This window comes from Cryptotermes secundus, unplaced genomic scaffold, assembly GCF_002891405.2.
Source record: "Cryptotermes secundus unplaced genomic scaffold, Csec_1.0 scaffold209, whole genome shotgun sequence".
Taxonomy (NCBI): Eukaryota; Metazoa; Arthropoda; class Insecta; order Blattodea; family Kalotermitidae; genus Cryptotermes; species Cryptotermes secundus.
Genome location: NW_019727789.1, coordinates 914,779 through 936,014, shown reverse-complemented (window position 1 = coordinate 936,014; position 21,236 = coordinate 914,779). Strand labels below are relative to the sequence as shown.

Sequence of the window (21,236 nt, the reverse complement as noted above, 5' to 3'; positions counted from 1 at the left end):
TGAAGGGAAGAAACCACTTGGAAAACCTAAGCATAGGTGAAAAGGTAATATTGAAATAGGAGCGTGGGCTGAATTCGTCTGGTTTAGAATAGGAACCGGTTGCAGGATCTTGTGAACATTATAATGGACTTCTGTGTTCCATAAATGGTGGGTAATTTCTTAAGCAGCTGAGCGACTGTAAGCTTTTCAAGAATGACTCTGTTCCAGAGAGTTGCCTAGGATTATATGTATGATATAGAGTACATCAAATGCTAAAACAGACTTAATATACAAATACGAAATTCACTTACTTGTGAGCCATAAATATTAGTAACCTTCTGCAGACCGAAACAAACTAGCCTCGTCATGAATAACCTAAAACAACATTCAGACTTAAAGCCCCATATATAGACAGGTCTAAGCGCATGGGGAAATCCACCCTCTCCAATAACTAACTAACTAAAGACCCATATAAATCTGAGCAAATGTTAACATAGAACGATTCTCTCGAATACGTAACGGCTAATCACTCTTGCACAGTAAGTTACTAATTACGTCTAATAGAGGCAAGGTGTTGTCTGTATTAGTGACAAGTGACAATTATATGCAATTTTACAGTTATAGTTCATGAAAACAGCCGGTCACAGTGGCCACGCAGTCTAAGGCATGTACTGTCTTCGCTCGCTCGGACGCTGGGATCGTGGTTTCAAATCCCACCCAAGGTATGGATGTTTGGTATGTGTATGCGTTTATTCTGTGTTTATGTTGTCCTGTGTTTAGGTAGTGGCCTTCTGACGGGCTGATCACTCGCCCAAGAAGCCCTACCGTGTGTGAAAAGTGATTATGGAACTGAATAAGAGGCCTGGGCCCTGTAAGGGCTGGAAGCGCCATTGAAAAAAAAATGATAAAAATAAGAGAAGTAATTCTCATGCTAGAAACTTGTGTTAAGCAGATGGTGCTAGGAGGCAAATGAAGTAAAACGAAAATTCCTGTTTTGCTTCGTTGGAGTCCAGTCTTCGCAACCTTTCTGACTCTTTTCTTTATGTTGTTATCAACCCTGCTACCACGTATAATAAACATACAGCCTGCTATAGTAATTCGGTTTTCGTTAATATGGTTAAACGCGGATTTTATTTATTCCATTTCTTGAAACGACACTTCGCACAGGACATCGTGAACAAATTTGGGCTAAAGTTTTTCTTTGTCTTCCAAAATTTGTATAGCTCAGTCGGTATTATTATTATTATTATTATTATTATTAGAGGTGGTGGGTTTCCCCATGCACTTAGACCAGTTATTGGTCCATTGTGCGTCCCCCTTTAATTTCTACTGTCGCCATACTCTACCGGTACTGGTGCGTGCTATCAGCCTCGTTCAGCCAACGAGGTCGGCCGTCGATACCTGATATTTCCCCCATCTACCAGAGGCACTGGAAACTACTTGGGCGGGAAATTGTTGCCTAATTTTGCTCAGAGGTCTCCTAGAGACACGAGGAACTTTTACGTGCCGTAAATCTACGACACGGGACACACGGCTTAAAGTCCCTCCCGGAGGGAGTCATGAGGTGGGAACGTTACCCATAGACTACGGAGGTCGCTAGCTCAGTCGGTATATTGACGGGTTACGGGTTGAACGACAGTGGTTCGATTCCTGGCAGAGTCAAGAAATTATTCTCCCTTTACAAGCGTCAAGATCGGTGTTGAGGCCCACCCAGCGTCCTATCCAATAGGTACCAGGAGCTCTTTCCCCGGGGGTAAAGCGACAGGGGCGTGAAACTGGCCATTTATCTTCATCCATTGCCGAGATCAAAAATGACAGAGCTCACATTCACTCCCTCACACGTCTTCATGGTGTGGTGCTTAATGCATAATTAAATAGAGGGATAATTTTGCTTTTACTTTACCCTTACCTCCAAAGTCACTGTTTTATAACTTCCCCATTTCACTGTGAAGGATTATTCAGTGTGTGGTTACTTGAAACGATTCGAACTGAAATGATAACAGTATACGATGAAGAAATTTTCTAAATACCTGTATACAAGAGGAACTCATGAAGGGCAGTCGAATTGTAAACTGAAAGACGGCTGGAATAAACATGAATATTCGACGCCCACTGTCCACATGAACTGGGTACAAGATAATCCCGTTAACATAAGACTGCAGGCTACGATTTAGCTATTCGGCTTGCCGAGTTCAACGTCCGGGGCAGCAGTTTCGCTTCAGAAGTACCGTACATGCAGCAGGAAAGAAATAGGTAATTAAAGTTTTCCCTGTACTTAAAAATTAATTAACCACCGCGCCATGAAGACGTATTTGTGAGTGAAGATATAAATTTTCCATTCTTGGCCAGGGAATATATGGAACTCAATGGTCATCTTCACGCCCCGGGCGCCTTACCCCGGGGAAAATACCCCCCCACCCCTTTTTCACCTGAGCAGCATTACAAAACTTCGTTCATTTCTGTTGTATATGTTTTTTACAAGCGGAAATTTGCAACTTTTCAGTACAAATTAGATACAATAAGCGTATTTCAATACTTATCTAAGCGGACAAAAAGTGGGAAACTGTATCATTAAATTCTCATTTCGGAAAATTCTCGGTTCTAAATAAAATATTAGAAAAGTAACTTTGTCCCTGTAACTAACGAATTAAGCACCATGCCACAGGGACCTGTGGGGGAGTGAGGGTATAGCTCCCCCATTCTTAACCACGACACTACATGCAGGCGAGTAATTAACTTTACGCCCCGACCGCTTTATACCCAACCGGCCGTAACCTTTGTACAGGAAACTGGGTAGGCCCCAGAACCGGTCTGAACGCTACGGAGAAGAGAAAAATATCTTGCCTCGACCGGGAATCTGACCCTGATCCCCTAGACGTCAAGCCTGTAGCCTTGTCATTATACAAACTGAGCTAATATGCATAAAAATTGGCAGTTCCAATTGTTCGAAGTAGTGACGATTCACGGCATACCACAAATTGCAACATGGAACGCAGGCGCAGACTGTTGCCATGTCATTTCGAACACTCTGAAGATAACTGAAGTGCCATAACATCATTGTGTTTCTGGTAGTGGTGGTGTGTGATCGTGTATTTACTGGCATTGTGCTTGAAAGTTTTTCAAGGTACCGAACGCAAATAATTAGCATAATTTATGCAGGAATTCCTTGACTTGGCTGAATAGGTTTTTTTTTCTTTCAAGTAAGATACTGCACTATCGATTTCGTTAGTTGCTTAGTTAAGGAGCACAACTAACAGGATTATTTTCATTGTTAATGAGGGGATAACTATTAACAGGAGGCCTTTATAACCATACGAAAAAGGCCCCGGGAATTATTAGCGTCCATGCATTTAGAAAGTACTGTTGATTTCATCATATTGTAAAGACTGATAAATTGATGAAAAAATAAATTGTTTGTTGTTTATTTAGATGTGTCATGTTTAACATTCGATACCGACATATGACACGATATCAATAATATTTTTATGTTGATATTTAAATTGTGTGTTTATACACAGTACTCGCTTTGGTTTTCCTTTTTATTTTTTGTCTTTCTTTTTAAAGATTCTTTTCCCTGTGAATCAGAAATTTAGGGCTTGAAATTTCCGCATGCTTCAAGGCACCACGCCATGAAGGAACATGGGAAAGTGGAGATATAGATCCATGCATTTTAACATCGATACTAGACGAAGATGAATAATCAGTTTCACGCGTCAGTGGCTTCATAGCCTAGGAAAGTGACCCTCAAATTTATATGGCAGGAGACTTATTGGGCCTCAGAGGCTGTCAGAAGGCAATGGTGAAGAGAAAGAATTAAACCCCGATTCTCTAGTGCTCCAATCTCTAGCCTAGTCACTGTACAGACTGGGCCAAGTCGATTTCTAAATTGTAATGTAAAGTATTCCAAAAAATATTCCCAAACGCAGTAATTCTGTGCGAATTACTTTGTTTTACAAGGTAACTTACGGAGACGTTTAATCTATAAACATTATTGTCACTTGGTGCGCCGACACTGACTACGCAATGGAGATACAGACATTGCTGTCAGGCCGTTCTTTTGCAAGACGTAGCTTCTGCTCTATGTGCTGGATATTGCAATTCAGCTAGCCCGTCTGCTGTCGAGGTTACTTAATGGTGTTCCATTTTGCTCTGCACATATCCACGTTGCGGATATAGCCACAGCTGTGAAATATTAAAGAAATGCATTTGGAAAATGTGTGCTCTTCGAAACTAACATCTGTTCAACCTTGTCATACGAACATGTTCCTTATATAGAAGATTTTGCAGACTAGTTGGTGTTTCCAACATAATATCAGATTACGTCTGTTAAATTTTGAAAACGACAAGCCTTCAGCTTTTCAAAGCGAATTTATAAACATTATCTTAAAAGGTTTTTTATAATTATATATATTTTAGCAATCAGAATATTACATAATTCTATAAGCTAAAGTGCTGATTAATCATTAGCTATACTAATGACTAGTGGCATGAGCAGGTTGATATCCAGCGAAATCACCTGTATAATCTATAATTAGTATCTATACATTAACTTAAGATTAGTTCACTTGGCCACAGTTTTTATAGTTTTGTTGCTTACTGGTTCCAGGAGTTGTTCCATGAGCTGATTGGGGTGGCTTTCTTGCGTATTGCTTCCTGTGCGGTTGGTACCTGTAGATCTGTATGTAGTGTATGATTTGTTACGTACCAGGGAGCATTAACAATTTGACGGAGTATCTTGGATTGAGATCTTTGTATGTTTGCAACATTTGATTTAGTTAAGCAGACCCATAATTCTAGTCCATATGTCCAGATTGGTTTGATAATTGGATCTTAAAAGTTGGTATTAACTTCGTCATCAAGCGACTGTCGCTCGGTCGGTATAATTAGCTTGCGGACTGAAACCACGGAGTCCTTTTTGTTTTTGTTTGATCTTTTATTACAGTCAGGCTGTGAAGATCATTGTTTAAAAACTCTGGGAAAAGTGCTAATCTGGAATTTCTTTCTTGAATAGTTTGTTAGTTTATTTAACGAGCAAGACTAGCCTGTACAAACAAAACATTGTGTTCTATAAGTTGTCTTGAAGTATAAAAACTCTTCGGTTATATCACTCGTTGAAACAGAGCTGAACCTTGTCAATATTCATGTTAAAGTGATTAAAACATCTGCCTTCGAAAGGGAAGGACAAGGCAAGAAATAAAAGAGTTTCGTTTTGCGGTTACGCAATAACAACTTACAGATGTTAGATAATATTGTTGATGAAGAAAGCAGTCTTCTGGGATGAGGTACCGTGTAGATGTGGTGTTAACTGACGTTTCGGAGGAAAGTATCGCCTCCATCTTCAGGGTAGAAGGAAAAATAAGAAATCCGCAAGCGAAGAGACCTCCGTATAGCTCTAAAGGAAGACTGTCATACCTATACTGCGAGTTTTACGTCTCGCACTCCACTGCACACTGAAGTTATGCACGGATGTCGCTTACCAGGGCCCTACCACAAGGGTGGTCTACATCTCTAGCTTCTTTTGGAGCTTAATTAATTAAGCCCAGGTTTACCTATACCTTACACATAGATCCTTTGAAAATATTTTATTCTTGGCAGGAGCAAAAAATTTTTCTCTTCTCCACAGCATCCAGACCGGATCTGGTTTTAACCCAGCCTCCTATCCAATGGGTAACAAGAGCAGTGTCTCCAAGTGAAATTCTGCAGGGGTGTGAAGCTGAACCACTGACTTATATCTAATATCGAGGTTAAGAATGCTGGAGCTATACCTCCACTCCCCATACATCTACAAGGCGTGGTGCTTTGATAATTAAGCCCATGGTAAAATTTACCTTAATTAAGCTCCTTCAGCAACGGTGTCAGCGACCTTCTTCCCGGGGGTACTGGCATGGCCTGGCACCCAACACACAAGACAACACATTAACTCTTCTTATAAATAGGAGATTGTTGGCAGAATATTTGAGCTGTAATTGCACCAGATGATTTTAATGTCTCGAAAAGCATGTCAGAGTTTAATGACTCTTATAAGTAAGGGCTCCTTATACTGCTCACAGTTCTACTATGTATATTCTGCTGAGATTATGTAGGTGGAATCTGCAAATATGATCGTCAGAATCAAATTTGCAAACAGCTGATCCATTGGTGTAGAGAGAAAGGTGATTACAATAGACAGCATCTCTGACAAGTAATGCCTGTTTAGAGGGCTAGTGTTGAGCCCTTCCTCTGCTGAACAAGACACAGATCACAAGCACGTCATACAAGAGGTTATGTCTGCAAGGGTGACCGTGATAAGTTTTCATGAAGATGTGCTTGGAATTGGAAAACTATTTCCAATGTTCTAGGAGCTCTGATATTTATCTCATGCCTGTAACGCAGAGTTAGGAAGAAAACTGCAATGTAAGGTGGGTGACTGAGAAGCACTGCCAGTGTGGCTGCATAACTGCAGGGGAAGAGGCCCTTCTCCACTCAAAGTAATGGTGTTCCTGATTCTATATAAACACTAGAAAAACAATTAGTTTGCACCATACCATTTGCAAGATGTATTCAACCATTACTGTCAGGGTTCAAGACACATATTTTGGGCTTGGAGGTAGAATTATTTGATCAAAAATTTTGTATTTTTCTCAACATCAATGTACCATTAGCTTTTGAATGAGCAGCCCTACACCCATGTAGGCTCTTACAATTTCAGATTGAGAACAACGGTTTCAGAATTCTGTATACTGAATGAAAATTTTATATGAAATTTTGTTAGGGAAAGATAAGAAAATTACATCCAGAAAGAAATTGTGTATACTGAATATAAGAGCTAACTAAAAGTACTTTAACCCGGCCATGGTAGCCGAGCGGTCTAAGGCATGCACTGTCTTCGCTCGCTTGGAAACCAGGATCGTGGGTTCGAATCCTACTGAGGGCATGGATGTTTGTGTGCGTTTTTCTGTGTTTGTGTACAGGTAGAGGCCTTGCGACGAGCTGATCACTCGCCCAAGGAGTCCTACCATATGTGTAAGATCTAGAAAAACCGAAGTGAACGGAGGTCATGGAGGTAGGCCTAGACCCACTGGGGCTTTAGTGCCAAGGAAAAAAAAAAGTACTTTAAAGGAAAATACTAAGAAAAATATATGACCCCATTAATGAGAATTACACATGGCGAATTATTTATAACCATAAATTTTAACAAAGTGTCTGATGAAACCAGCATAATCAAAGTGGATGTTGCAGGGAGACTGGGGTGACTGGAACATCTTTTTAGAACAAATTAAACAAATCTGTGCAAGAATCTAACATTCAACAAGCTGGAAGGCACTAGAAGAGCAGGAAGATGCCCTTAAATTATTTTGACAGTGATGAACATGACTTGAGAACTTTCAAAATTTGGAAGAAAATGGCAAGTAATGGAAAGTACCAAATGGAAGGTACCAGTTGAGAGGCATAATTGAGGCAGTCAGGGTCTGCAACAGGTCGTTCCATTAGTCATTGTGATGATGTATATAAGCACTAGTATGACTTATGTTAGCCTGCGCCATAGCTCAAGCGATTAGTCGCTGGCTTCCCATTGTGGCAGCCTGGGTTCTATCCCGGGTCTGGTCAAGTGAGATTTGTGGCGGACAAAGTGGCGCTGGGCAGGTTTTCTCCGAGTACTTTGGTTTTCCCTGTGAATCTTCATTCCACCAATTGCTCCACAATTACCCTCACCTATCATCTGAGGCTGGTACAATAGGCCAGAAGTGGCCACAGTATAAGGAACTTAGTCCCACCCCACTAGCAATAAAAAAATTACTTATGTTTACCCCTATGCATGTCCTTTGCTCCCAGTAGTTGTACGTAATTATTCCAAGTTAACATACCTCGTCATGTCTATGTTCAGTGATCAGTTTTTTTAATACAGTCATAAATTGGTTACTTGTTTCTTGCTGGTTTGTTGCTTCACTTACTCTTTGACCCTAAGGTGGATGTCATGTCAATATTAGAGTCAATTTTACCGACCACACAACATATTTTTATTGTTATTACACTATATGTTTCGACCTCAAGAGGTCATCCTCAGGTGTACGAACACAGCTGTATAATTACATGCAATCACATTCATCTTCTCACTTATTCGATCCCGTATCTTATTCAGGCCCACACTCAATAATATATCAAGCTCCTCTCACAAAACACAAGTTAAAATATTATTCTCAATGTCAAAAGTTAAAATTTAAATTTTGTGAATCGAATTTCAATTCAGATCACTAGTTATGCTTTCACTTTCACTTGTTATTCAGTCACTTCCTACTTATGCTCATCACTGTGTCAAATTCACTTTAACTAGTTTAATTATATTATTGGTTAAAAGTTCATGAACTAAAGTTAAATTTTATTATATTGATTGCACTTTTCACTTTTTGGAGGTCTCACTGTTCTTCCGCGTCCTCTGATGTTGCTGGATCTGTTACGGTCCTTGTCGTGATGGCTACGACATTCGTTAGAATGTTCGTTAGAAATGCTACTTGGCTTTCTACAAAACTGCAGAGCATTGCATCCCAGAGAATAGATTTTGTATGTTCTTATTGTGAAGTTCTATTAATCTAAGTTTTCTGGTAGCCAACCCAACATGTGCACAGTCCTAGGCTGTTCAGATACTAGGATCCCTGGATTTTAAATGTATATGATGTATGGATAGCTGTCTGTCTGCATTTTCCTATGTCTTGGACTTGTGCCTTTTCCAGTTACCCTTTGTAATACCTCGCCTCAGTAATAGTAAAATATTAAAAAAATAAAGCTATCCCTGTACTAGGCCGTGAAGGCCCATAGGGTTGTGAGACGTTGAGGGTCCCACATTATCTAGACAATCAGCTCAAAGATGGTGGTAAGGTTGTCAGCCATATGCGCCAGCCATGCTTTACTCCCCAGGAAAATTATTAAATTAATTCCTGGTACTCATTTCTGTTAGAGGCTGAATCAACCCCAGGGCCATAGTGCTGCCGGAAGGATTAGGTCAATTGAAAAAAAATCCAATGACCTCATCGGGACTTGAACCTGTGACCTACCGGCTTGTAGCATAGTCCCTCAACCAACTACGCACCTCGCTTCAGTACATAACAAATTTAAATTTTGTGCCAAAGAATAGCTAGGCCATTTGTGTGGCCCAGTTTGATCCTTGTACAGTAGAAATTGTGTTTGCTGTTTTATTTTCAGATTGTCTGAAGCTGAATACCTATGACATAGAGAATGCATGAAGGCAAAAATGGCATAATTTCAGAACATTTTATGACAAATTCTGATGATGAAGGTATATACGAGAAGTTCAACGATAGAAAAGCTTCCCTACAGTTGTAAGTATTGTGAAACTGTGAACATGTAAGTTTCCATATAGTCTTGACCACAACACTAGTTGGTGATTGTGGTAAACTTTACACCCTGGCTGCTTTACCCCTGTTGGAAGAGCGCTGATAAATATTGCATAGGAATCTGAGTGGGCCCAAGAACTGGTTTGGACATAGTGGTGAAGACAGAAATCTCTTGTCTCTTACAGGAATTGAATCCTGGTCATGCAGGCCTTAGCCTGTCATTATACTGTTGAAAAATATGGAGCTTCTGTTAAGAAACGCTTTAAGTGAAATCTGTTCTTCACACAAGGTATCTCATGTAACACAAGAATACTGAATTTGTTTTTGGAAAAGGCACAGTGGAGAGGACATTTGAATGTTAACTGCAGAAAATGGTGTTCCTTTTTGATGTCACATTTATGTTCAGATTGTCTTCCAAGTTTCCTTCAATTAGTTCATAGATCACAACATAATTGTCAACTTAAAGACCCCCTCCCACCTAATTTATGTTGACAGAGTTGAATGATATTATTTTGGTCATGACCTTGTAACCTGTTTGAGTGATTTATGAAAGCTACTTTTTGCCTACCATGATGCTTTCTTCAAGAAACCACTTACACTCTGTATGTGCTACTGAAGGCTGTAAGCTCCTCCAGGTTTATTGTCTAAATGATGAAAAAAGAAAGTAACTGTCTGGTGTTTGGGTATAAAGGTTCAATGCTGGCAATGCTAATGTCCTTCACTGTGGTTAGTCTTCAGTAAAGGCAATCCAGTCCACATTACCACATCATATTTCCTTCAGATTCCAGTTTTAAAGATGAGTTAGGTGTTGAAATGTAGGAAAACTCTCCAAAATTCTCCAAAACATGGTGTGTTTTAAATAAAAATAAGACTATGAATAATGTCCAGAAACAATAACTTTATTAATTCATTATCATCACAAACTTTTAGGTCTTGTTCTTTGTGATATATTTGATTTCCTGTACTACAAACATGTGACTCCTGAATTTTGAGTTATTAGACATTTTACCCTTCAAAATCAAAAATAAATCCGAAGAGTACTGTCTTCTAGGATGTGATTTTTGTAGTCTGGTGGAAGTTAGCCAGTGTTCTGCAGGAAAGTACTGACCACTTCCTCATGATCACAGATATGCTACGCAAGCAGTGAGTGAGAATCAAGCAGCAAGCTGTCTTTGCAAAAAATTGTACTGTTCAGTAACTCAGATTCAATCAAAATATTTCTACTTCTTTGGATTTTTATAGTGTCTCTTTGTCCTTTTCTCTGTTGTAAACAAATATATGAAGCCTGTTGCTAAATGTTGACGCTTAAGACATTTCATTTCAGGGAGAGTGTGCCACTTAATGAAACAACCAAGCCAAAACCACCTGAGAGTCCACAGTTCCAACCTGTAGCATTTTACAAGCTGGTAAGTAGATGAGACTCCACTCTTTGTCAGAGAATGTGGGATTCAATGACTAATTTTATGAAAATCAGATTGTCTGAAATTAACACAGGCTAACAAGTATCCACTGCATTTAATGTATATACATTATGTAATAAAATTATCTTCCAATTAATTTATTTGAAAACATGAAACTATAACCCCATGAAGTTTAATTTAAAATCATGTTATCACTCAGTTATGACTCAGGAGAGTTTAAGGATGATTCATTTTGCATATGTACATTCCATTATGTCGTATGGAATAATATTTGGGGGCAATTCGACTCATAGTAATTTAATTTTCAAAATCCAAAAACGAATAGTGAGAATTATTATGAAGGCAAGAAATAAGGACGCTTGTCATCCATTGTTCAGGCAGTTAAATATTCTGCCCTTATATTCTCAATATATATTTTCTGTATCAATTTTTGTTGTTAAGAATTTAGATATATTTAAATTTAATTCTGCTACACACAGCATTAACACCAGACAAGGTCTTGACTTACATTTTCCAAGTAATAAATTAGCTAAAGTGCAGAAGGGTGTACATTATTCAGGAATTAGGATATTCAATAATCTACCACAAGGCATCAGGAAACTATTAAATTATATTACTAAATTCAAACAGGCCCTAAAAGAGTTTCTTCTTGCTGGTTCATTTTATTCTTTAAATGAATATTAGAATGGAACACAAGGGGTCATCTTGGTTCTTATAAACAGTATCTAAAATTAACCTTGACAAGTCCTATTAACTAACTAAAAATATATTAATAATCATCTACTTTAGATCTGCATACACGCCAAATATGACTTTTATTTATTTTAACATACAATCTCTAGTTGTTTTATGAATTTATTTATTTATTTTCGAATGTATTTATTACCATAATAATTTTTAGTACACTTCTGAGAGAAGTTATTTATTCCATTTATTGTTCATGCATGTTAGATGTTTTTATAGTTTTTCTTTTGATGTGTGAGTGATGTAACATACATTATTTGATATTGTATTGTTTATTGATAACATTCATTAATATGCATTGTTTTTATAAACTGGATGAATTTTATAAGATAAATGATTAATATGTTTTCATTTAGTATTTAAGTCTTGTTGTAGTCACATTTTATTATGTTTAGTGACTGTTTTGTCTATGTTTTATATTATGTTATTTTGACTTGTTCCAGTAATTGGTTGGAACATTTGTTTTGATTTTTGACGCATTCTGTATCCAGTGGTGTGTCAACTTGTTTCTCGTCCTGTAATTGGATCTACTCGAATATAAGAATAAATTAAATTAAATTAAATGTAGCACAGCAATTAAAATTAAAAATAACTCATCTTAAAATTTCATTCTTCTGTGACTTTTTAATGTTGGCAGTTCCGATATGCCACATGCTTGGAGCGGTTCCTCGTGTTAGCAGGCCTGTTGCTGGGCATTGCCACAGGCTGTGGTGTTCCAATAGTAATCATTTTGTATGGTGAGTTCACTACACTTCTGGTAGACCGTGCAAGTGAAAACATCACATCAACACCTACTTCAGTGCTGCAGATCTTTGGAGGAGGGACAGTCCTGTAAGTTCAGTGTCAATTTAATATTTCCTCTCTTTGAAACAGATATGGCCTAAACAACGGTTTTGTTGTGATCATAAAATTGAACCATTTCAAGATAGTATACTCCTGACCTCTTTCAATATCACAATGAAAGAAATCACATTCAACAACAGAGTGAATGTCTGAAGGCGGCTTCTATATGAGTTCATTCACTGTTCAGAATAAACATAAAGTGTCCTATTTGAAAAATCAGTGCTGTCTCAGTTACTTCTAGCCTTGAATGAAATCATATTGATATGACAAACAACTTCCCTTGCTTGAAAATGCTGCTTGTTACATATAGCGCTTACTCAGAGAAGAGATTATTTTAAGTAATATGTTAAGAATTCACCTGGTTTAAGATAGGGACAAGTAGTGAGCTCTGTGAACATGGAAATGAACCTTTCGGTTCCATTAAAAATGTGAATTTTTTGAGTAGCTGAGCAACACTTAGCTTCTCAAGAAGGAATGAAGTTTTGTTAAGAATTCACCTGGCTTAAGGTAGGGACCAGTGGCGAGCTCTGTGAACATGGAAATGAACTTTCAGGTTCCATTAAAAATGAAAAATTTTTGAGTACCTAAGCAACACTTAGCTTCTCAAGAAGGAATGAAGTTAGTATCTAAGGAGGGCCGCACCATAGCTCAAACGGTTAGTTGGTGGCTTCCCACCGCGGTGGCCTGGGTTCAGTCCTGGGTCTGGTCAAGTGGGATTTGTGGAGGACAAAAGTGGCGCTGGGGCAGGTTTTCTCCAAGATCTTCGGTTTCCCCTGCCAATCGTCATTCCACCAATTACTCCGCAGTCACCTTCACCTATCATCTGGGGCTGGTACAGTAGGCCAGAAGTGGCCGCAGTACAAGGGACTTAGTCCCACCCCACTAGCAGTAAAAAAAATAGTATATCAGGAAATAATGCTTTGTACTCTGATGTAAAGCATTGAATAAATTCAATAACTGAAGTTGATGTTTGTATTTTACATATATCCCATAGTTCTAATGTTGTTTGTTAGTTGGACTATTGGTTTTACAGGCAGATGCATCTAAGAGAACATATGAATATCTTGAAAAATTTTTGCAATAAAGAGGTTTTATGTTGTTCTTCAATGCTCTGTATCAGGAGAAAGAATTGTTCTAAACTAAACAAATAAAATACATTCCATAATCGTTTTTATGCAGCTGTACACAGGTTTGCAACCACTCACCACCATGGGTGATGTAACAGAAACTTGTGTCATAAGTATCATAAGTATACTCGTAAAAGTGTTCGCGTGAAGAATGCTGTGGGAGTTAGTGAGTGGGTTTCTATAATTCTTAGTAGATGTAAGTTCTTCCTGTAAAACTGGTTGTATGTATTATACAAGTATATGCATTGCATAACACAAGAAAATTAAGAAGAGGAAATTGGAAATAAGAAAAACTTAGTTAAACTTAATGTCTGGTTTTATCTGTTTTTGGATATAATAACAAAATTGTTCATTTCCTTTGTAGAGTTAATGGCAGTCATGAGGAACGATCACAAGCCCTGTTGGAAGACTCAGCTGCTTTTGGAATTGGTGCTACTACAGTTGGCCTCATACAGTTTGTTCTTGGAGTACTGAGTATTTCACTCCTGAATTATGCAGCACAGCAGCAGGTAAGCTTGGAAGGTTTCCACATTTCTCAAGAAATATTTTGAATAATCTCCATAATTTTGCTGCAGAAATAAAAATGTATGTATGAAGTCCAGATTGACTCACCATTTATCACTGTATTCCAGGAAAATACTAATATATTTTAGGGTGTAAAATTTATAATTTTCCATATCTCCTAAAGTGACAAAGTGTATGACAAAATCTTGTATACATAAATATATTCTCTGTGAAATGACTTCTAAATTTTTTATTTCTAAGTATAGACATACATGATAAAACTGATGTTAAGTTGCTTTATATTATTTACACATCATGACAACACAAATTAATTGGCTATTTGTTATATTACAAAGAACTGCTGCTAAAAACTTTACATAATTTTCACTGATTTGTTGTTATTTTAGAGATATTCAAAATTATTCATATAGAGGCACTATGATTACAAGCCTGAAGGTCGCAGGATCAATTTCCATTGAGGTCATTGGATTTTTCAATTGACCTAATCCTTTCAGCCACAGTATGTCCCTGGTGTTATCTTCTATTTCTGTCTAAAAATTCTATCCTGTCAACTCATTCTGACTATACCCATAGTTATACAACATTTGCATTAGTAATCAAGAGTCATGTGATGGTTGACAGTTAAACCTTGTATTAAAAATGAAATATTTATTCTATTTTGAATCAGACTGGTTAGAATAGAAGAGCACTTCATACAACAAATGTCCACAGAATAATCATAGGCTAATACAATATTTTGTTTGCAGCAGAAATTAATTATTTTCCCCATTCATATTTATTACTTCTTTTATTTTTGATAGTTTAACATGCACAGTTGGCACTGTTCTCAATTTTAACAATTTATAATCTTGTTGGTGGATACCAGAGATTCAGAGGAACATGTTACCCTCACATTCAGGGTTGAAATGAGTAGGTTAAATAGGTACATTGCAAGAAAGTCGGTCACTCAGTTCCATGGAAGGATGGAGGAGTAGGAACTGGCTCAGGCCAATAGGAGCACTGAACATGAAATGTGAGTTATATTCACTTCTCCTGTTCATGCTATCATTATCCTGCACTGGGCATATTCTTTTCCGCCTCACCGTGGATCTCAGTGACCACTTCCCTTGTAGCATGACTATGTAACCAGACTGCATGCTTACCTTTCTTGTAGGAACACAAAGTTGCTCATGAGACCCTGTTACTCAGAAATTTTAAGCCTAGACGTTTTCAGAACATAGAAGACACAATATGAAGAGTCACCATTATGAAAATAGTTTAACATTTAGATTCCACGAACATTATGGGTGTAATTTATTTGTGTAAAATACATTTGTAAATTTATGACATAATACTGAATTATTAAATTTTCACTTTAGAAAAACAGAACACCTGTTAATTGTTCTGAAATGACTAACTGAAGAATTTTAATAATTATGTTGCAAGTAGCATCCAAAGAATAAACACTAAAAGAAAACTTAATGAAATTAAGGTTTGCAGTTTTATGAGAATGTATTATACTAAGTCAACAGTGTGTATCCTTTTGAGAGCACGAAATATGAATATACTGAACGAACAGTTACTGGGGTTAAGGATAGTCATAGAAACCAAGAGTTGGAGTTATGCAGAATAGAGTAGGAAGAGAAAAATAAAATTTGCAACTTAAAATATGTCTATATTGTTCTTGGAAGATATCAGTCAATAGGAGGATTGTTTCTAAGTGGGAGGGAAGGGAACAATGGAGGAGGCGTTATTACAAGATGATATATCCTGCTTGAAATGTCAGTGACTGATATTATGATGCCTGTGAATGGGTGTGGGCTAATTTGTAAGAACTATCACTTCGCAGATAGGTCGAGTGCGGTGGATGTTCCTGCAGGCAGTGCTGCGTCAGGATATGTCTTGGTATGATACTAACAAGACTGCAAATTTTGCCAGCAGAATCACAGAGTAAGTAGCGGTTGCTTTCGTTATTAACCATAGTCTAATAGTTTAATATAACTGGTCTCCATGAACCAGCGAAAATACTGTTCATTATAACGTTCCAGCACAGGATAAGAAGTTCTTTATGATCATAGTTAGTTACTTGATTGTATTAATTACAGGGACCTAGACAAGCTGCAAGATGGGATTGGTGAGAAGATGGGTATCTTTGTGTACCTTCTCACTAATTTTATTATTTCTGTCATCATATCCTTCATACATGGATGGAAGCTAACACTGGTGGTGTTATGTTGTGCTCCTGTAGAGATCTTCGCTCAAGCAATAGTAGCAAAAGTAATTATAAAATCATGTTGCATTTACATACCTCTGTCAAGTACTTGTGTGGCTGCATGTTTATACATATGCAGGCATGAACAGATTTTGTTTACGCTTCATGTCAATGTAACTTCTCTTCGAATAATTTCTACATTGGTGCATTGTTTTTATTTTTTTATAATACAATACAAGAAGAAAATGAAATACATGTCTGCATACAAGTTAATGCCATCTCTGTGAGAATAGCAGTACCAGTGCTGGAATTATTATACATTCACATTTTTCTTGTTCTGTTACAAGCTATGGATTGGGCACAACAAGAATATATCATTCCTACTCTATTGCGTAGTCACACATGAAGGGCATTATCATCATACCCACTTAAAGAGGTTGACATTTAATGGTTCATGTACCAACAGCCTTTGGTATGTTAACACGTGTAGCATATGTTAGTCCATACTACAGATTGGTCCAAAATAAAAGTAACTGAACTGGAAGAAACTGATTGATCAGAAGTTTCATTTATGTTATTAATGTCACTGGGACTCTTTTTTATATTTATCTTGATACAACATTATATGTTCCATGCATACATATAATAGAATCACGTTATATTTTGGGGGGGTCATCCTGTTATCATATACTTCTTGGAATCAGAAATTTGAGAATCCATTATGAAATGAAAGTTCAGCTGTAAGTGCATGTAAAAAAACTTAGAGCCTCAATGCTAGAAGTTTTAAATTAATTTATGAGTAAATTCTCAAGGACAGAAGGGATGTGACATGCACATATCACTGACAAAAAGAGAAAATGGAAGTGAAAACGTGTTTCTTTTCACCTCTTTCATATTAAACTTATTTTCTAACCCATATGTTGGAGACAAAACACATAAAGAACAAAATTCCTTATATTCATAAGTATTTATCAAAGTAGAAAATTAACTTGTTTTGAATACACTACAAGTTATTTAAAAATGGGTGTGATTGCAGTTTCATATTTATAAAGTTCTTTAAATCCCAAAAGGAAATGTACATTAAAAAAGCAAAGTTGTTAACACCACATATACACGGTGCCAAATCCCAGAAGACTGCTTTCTTCATAGTCACTGCCGTGAAAACCTCAAATCTTACATTGTTTATACCTAGAAGAATGGATGAGGATAATTTTGAGATATACATTTTCCACAAATATTCACCACACTTAACCAAAAATGCCATAATACACTTCATACTAATAGAAATATATGCAGTTTTAAATTTTTGTCATTGAATCTAATAACCCTATCCTTCTTCAGGTACAAAGTTCACTGACAGCACAGGAGCTAGATTCATATGGCGATGCCGGGGCAGTGGTGGAAGAAGTGCTAAGTTCTCTGCGGACAGTGGTGGCGTTTGGAGGTGAGAACAAGGAAGTTGCCAGGTATGAGCTCTCTGCAATTATGACTAAACCCTAGTCCATGAATATTTATAAACGCTTTCAAAGTAAGACTGCTTGTGTTACTATTCCTTTATTGTCTGGATATAAAAGGTAAAGTTGTCCCTGTGCTTAACTAATTAAGCACTACACCATAAATGTGTATGGAGGAGTGGATGTATAGATCCACATTTTCTTGACCTCGGCACTAGCTGTAGGTGAGTGGTCAGCTTCACGCCCCAGCCGCTTTACCCCTGGAGGAAAGAGCCCCCCATTCCCATTGGATAGGAGGTTGGGTGGACCCCAGGGCTGATCTGGATGACTTGGAGAAGTGAGAATTCTTGACTCTACTGGGACTCGAACTCTGACCCATTGGTTATCCAGCCCTTAGCCAGTCACTGTACCGACTGCGCTATCCCAGCTCTTATTGTCTGGATATAGGGGGTTTGAAATTACCCGCTCTTTGGGGTTGGCAGCTGGATATTAACTAGTACAGTGGTCATAGTACTGAAGAAATGCTACAGTGTGTAAATGCATTTCATGATGATGACTGTGGTATACACTCCTTCATACACCAAAAGTAAGAAGAAATTGCAAGAGAACTACAAATTTCACAGAACAGAACAGAATTTATAGAACAATTCAAAAGAAACTCTAAGGAACATATTCACAGGATGAACTCTGATGGAAATATTCTATTTTCTAATATCTGTAACATGAATCAGTAGTTCCAGTACTGGAGAGGATGGCAATGAGATCTGTATTGTTTAATGAGATGAAGTGCATAAACCTGCACCTTTACAGCAGTGCAGTATACAGCCAATAAACATTACTCTAGAAATAAATGTGTGGTGAGCACTGCACCCTGACTGCCTTGTGTAATTATCAAATATAGACATTGGATTAGAGGCTCACAGGGCTCCAGAACTGCTGAGAGAAATTACTGTTTCTACACTGAGGTTTGAAATGCTGCCATCTGACATTAATATATCTGCAGCTCCTATTGTATGACAGTCAATGTGAAGAATTTAACTGTATGCTTAACCATTGCTGCATAATTTAAATTTATGGTGTTCCAACACTATGGAAGAAAGCCCCAGCGTTCGGCACTGCAGTAACAAGCCCGCTATTGGACATGAGCCTGAGCCAGCTCCACCATCTTCCATTATCACAATGCACACATTCTACTTTTATCTTTCTACCTCCTTCTCAGTCCTGCAAGCAAATATTTTCCAGTATCAGACAAGTCAATTTAAATCTCTATTCTTAAACTTTATTGTAATGTATTAAGCATGGTAGGGGTTATTTCAGTTTGGTGCTTTATAATGTGTTATATATGACAAAGAGTTAAAAACTGAACATTATTTGTGTAATAATAAGTAGTATAACGAGGAATGCATAAAGGAAATAAGGCTACATGAAAGATGTTACTACAGAAATTCTAGACTGCTGTATCATGATCCATTAGCCCACGCCTTCTCAAACACATTCACACCCAGGCTGAAAACTGAACATAGCTTACTGCCTACTTCTGCTGGTTTCCTGGTTCTTTGACGCTGAGCATGGAGGCAATATGTTCCTATAAAGCATTGGACTATCTTGAAACTTCACAGAATTTTAACCCTGAAGACTAATCATCTCAAGAATTATTTTAAATACAGTTGTAATCATGCACAGTTTTTTGCGAGTCAGTGATTCACTAATATTTAATACAAGTGCGTTTGTAAAAAGTAGCTCAGATGGAGAACAATTTCACAGATATTTTCATGAGTGTACTGGGACATTTTATAGCTTACTGTAGGTGTAGAGAGGTTATAAAGCTATTTAGGTACTTGCTGTCACTGTATAGCATGATAGGGACCTGCAACACCATTCAGAACTATACTTGTTATGACTGTACAGGCACATGCTCTATCTTCCTGTAATTGTAAGAGACTCCTGCTCACAGCCTGGCAGGGATCTGCAGCAGGGTGTAGAACTCTCTTCTTGCTGATCAGCAAAGATTGGAGGGGTCACATAAATTTCTGTGTTATTTTGAAGGGTCACAATATCACAAAGTATGAGAATCCCTCCAACAGATAATATAACAATCATAACAATAATATGCAGTTTCCTGAAACCACTCCTTCAGTTTTGCCTCCTCAATAAGAAATCTAGCTGGCCTTTTATTAATACTATTAAACGTTATTTTCATCTTTTAGAGCTCTTCCAAAGTATTTTCTTACTCTATGTCCAGTTCCTCCCATCTATTAAAAATCGAATGTGTAATTCTTTCAGCTGTTGGATATCCATTCCTGTAAATAATTACTTATCATTTTATGTTTAAGGTACACAGAAAACCTTCGGCCAGCCACAGCTACAGGCATCAAGCGAGGCATGTTCTCTGGTTTGGGAGCTGGCCTCATGTGGTTTATCATCTACTGCAGTTATGCTATTGCATTCTGGTATGGTGTAACACTTATCTTGGAATCAAGAGAGAATGGAGACTTCGAATACACACCAGGTATTCTTGTTATTGTAAGTACCAAGAATATGATGAATGTGGTTCAACTGCCATTATACAGTAATCTCTTTAGATTCCAGACATCTGAATTATTGGAAGGACATTTTGGTTCCAGTACATTGAAAACCTTCAGTCATAGATAATAAGCTGTGTTCGGACACCCATATTCAAATCTCGAACTAGGATGCTGGTTCACTGTTATATAGAAGGTTCTGATTTCAAAAATTACACTTACCTATTACAGTTTCTTAAAGGACAACTTTTATTAACAACTGCTCTTTCTCAGAGCTTTTTTATAGCACATTGTGACATTTTTTCTTAAAGCACACTTCATCTCTCTTTGGTTCCAATATTCTCCTCAGCGCCCTATTCTCAAACACCCCCAGTCTGTGTTCCTCCCTTAATATTAGAGACAAAGTTTCACACCTATACAGAACCACAGGCAATCTGCAATCTACATCTGAGCAGTATCTGTAGTAAAACATGCCATTTACATATAAAGAAATATATATATATATATATATATTACCGTCTGCCATTTTACAATATTCTCACTGGAATACAGGTAACTTCAATACATCAGATGATGAGACTCTCAGTGAATGTGGTCATGTGTCTGTTGTTATAATATCATCTACTTCATGCTGAATTTTGATCTCTAAGTCTGCTATAGCAGTGTTTCTCAACTGCCAGGTCACGGCCCGGTACCAGGCCCTTGTCTTATAGAAAAAAGAATTTATTAGGCCATAGTCTGACAAAGGTTCAGGACCACTGTTCTATACTATGTAAAAAAGTAAAACTAAAACTATCCCTATTACAGGCCATGAGGGCCCATAGGGTTGTGAGACGTTGAGGGTCCCACATTATCTAGACAATCGGCTCAAAGATGGCGGTAAGATTGCCAGCCTTACGCGCCAGCCGCGCTTTACTCCCCAGGGAAATTATTTATTTAACTCCTGGTACTCATTTCTGTTAGAGGCTAAGTGAACCCCAAGACCATAGTGCAGCCGGAAGGATTAGGTCAATTGGGTTATTTTATTCACCACTGGGTTGTATCTCTTTCTGAACTCACACTATCACTTTCCACACAAGAAAAGGGTGAAAGTTGAGATAC

General features: G+C 37.7%; 1 protein-coding gene across 4 annotated transcripts in view; it reads left to right on the top strand.

Moving 5' to 3' along the window:
* Positions 1-3,002: 3,002 nt before the first annotated feature.
* Positions 3,003-21,236, top strand: part of LOC111864967 (multidrug resistance protein homolog 49) — a 47,281-nt gene continuing 29,047 nt past the window's right edge. For 2 of the 4 annotated variants that reach the window (XM_023852619.2, XM_033751641.1), the window contains exons 1-9: positions 3,003-3,103; positions 9,157-9,293; positions 10,633-10,714; positions 12,111-12,304; positions 13,808-13,952; positions 15,797-15,897; positions 16,053-16,224; positions 17,501-17,625; positions 19,947-20,136. In XM_023852619.2, the coding sequence (XP_023708387.1) occupies positions 9,190-9,293; positions 10,633-10,714; positions 12,111-12,304; positions 13,808-13,952; positions 15,797-15,897; positions 16,053-16,224; positions 17,501-17,625; positions 19,947-20,136 (1,113 nt within the window). In that variant the 5' untranslated portion in view covers positions 3,003-3,103; positions 9,157-9,189. Of the gene's footprint in view, positions 3,104-3,123; positions 3,180-9,156; positions 9,294-10,632; positions 10,715-12,110; positions 12,305-13,807; positions 13,953-15,796; positions 15,898-16,052; positions 16,225-17,500; positions 17,626-19,946; positions 20,137-21,236 lie in introns of those variants that run through there. The other 2 variants (XM_033751642.1, XM_033751643.1) reach the window with 2 other exon arrangements.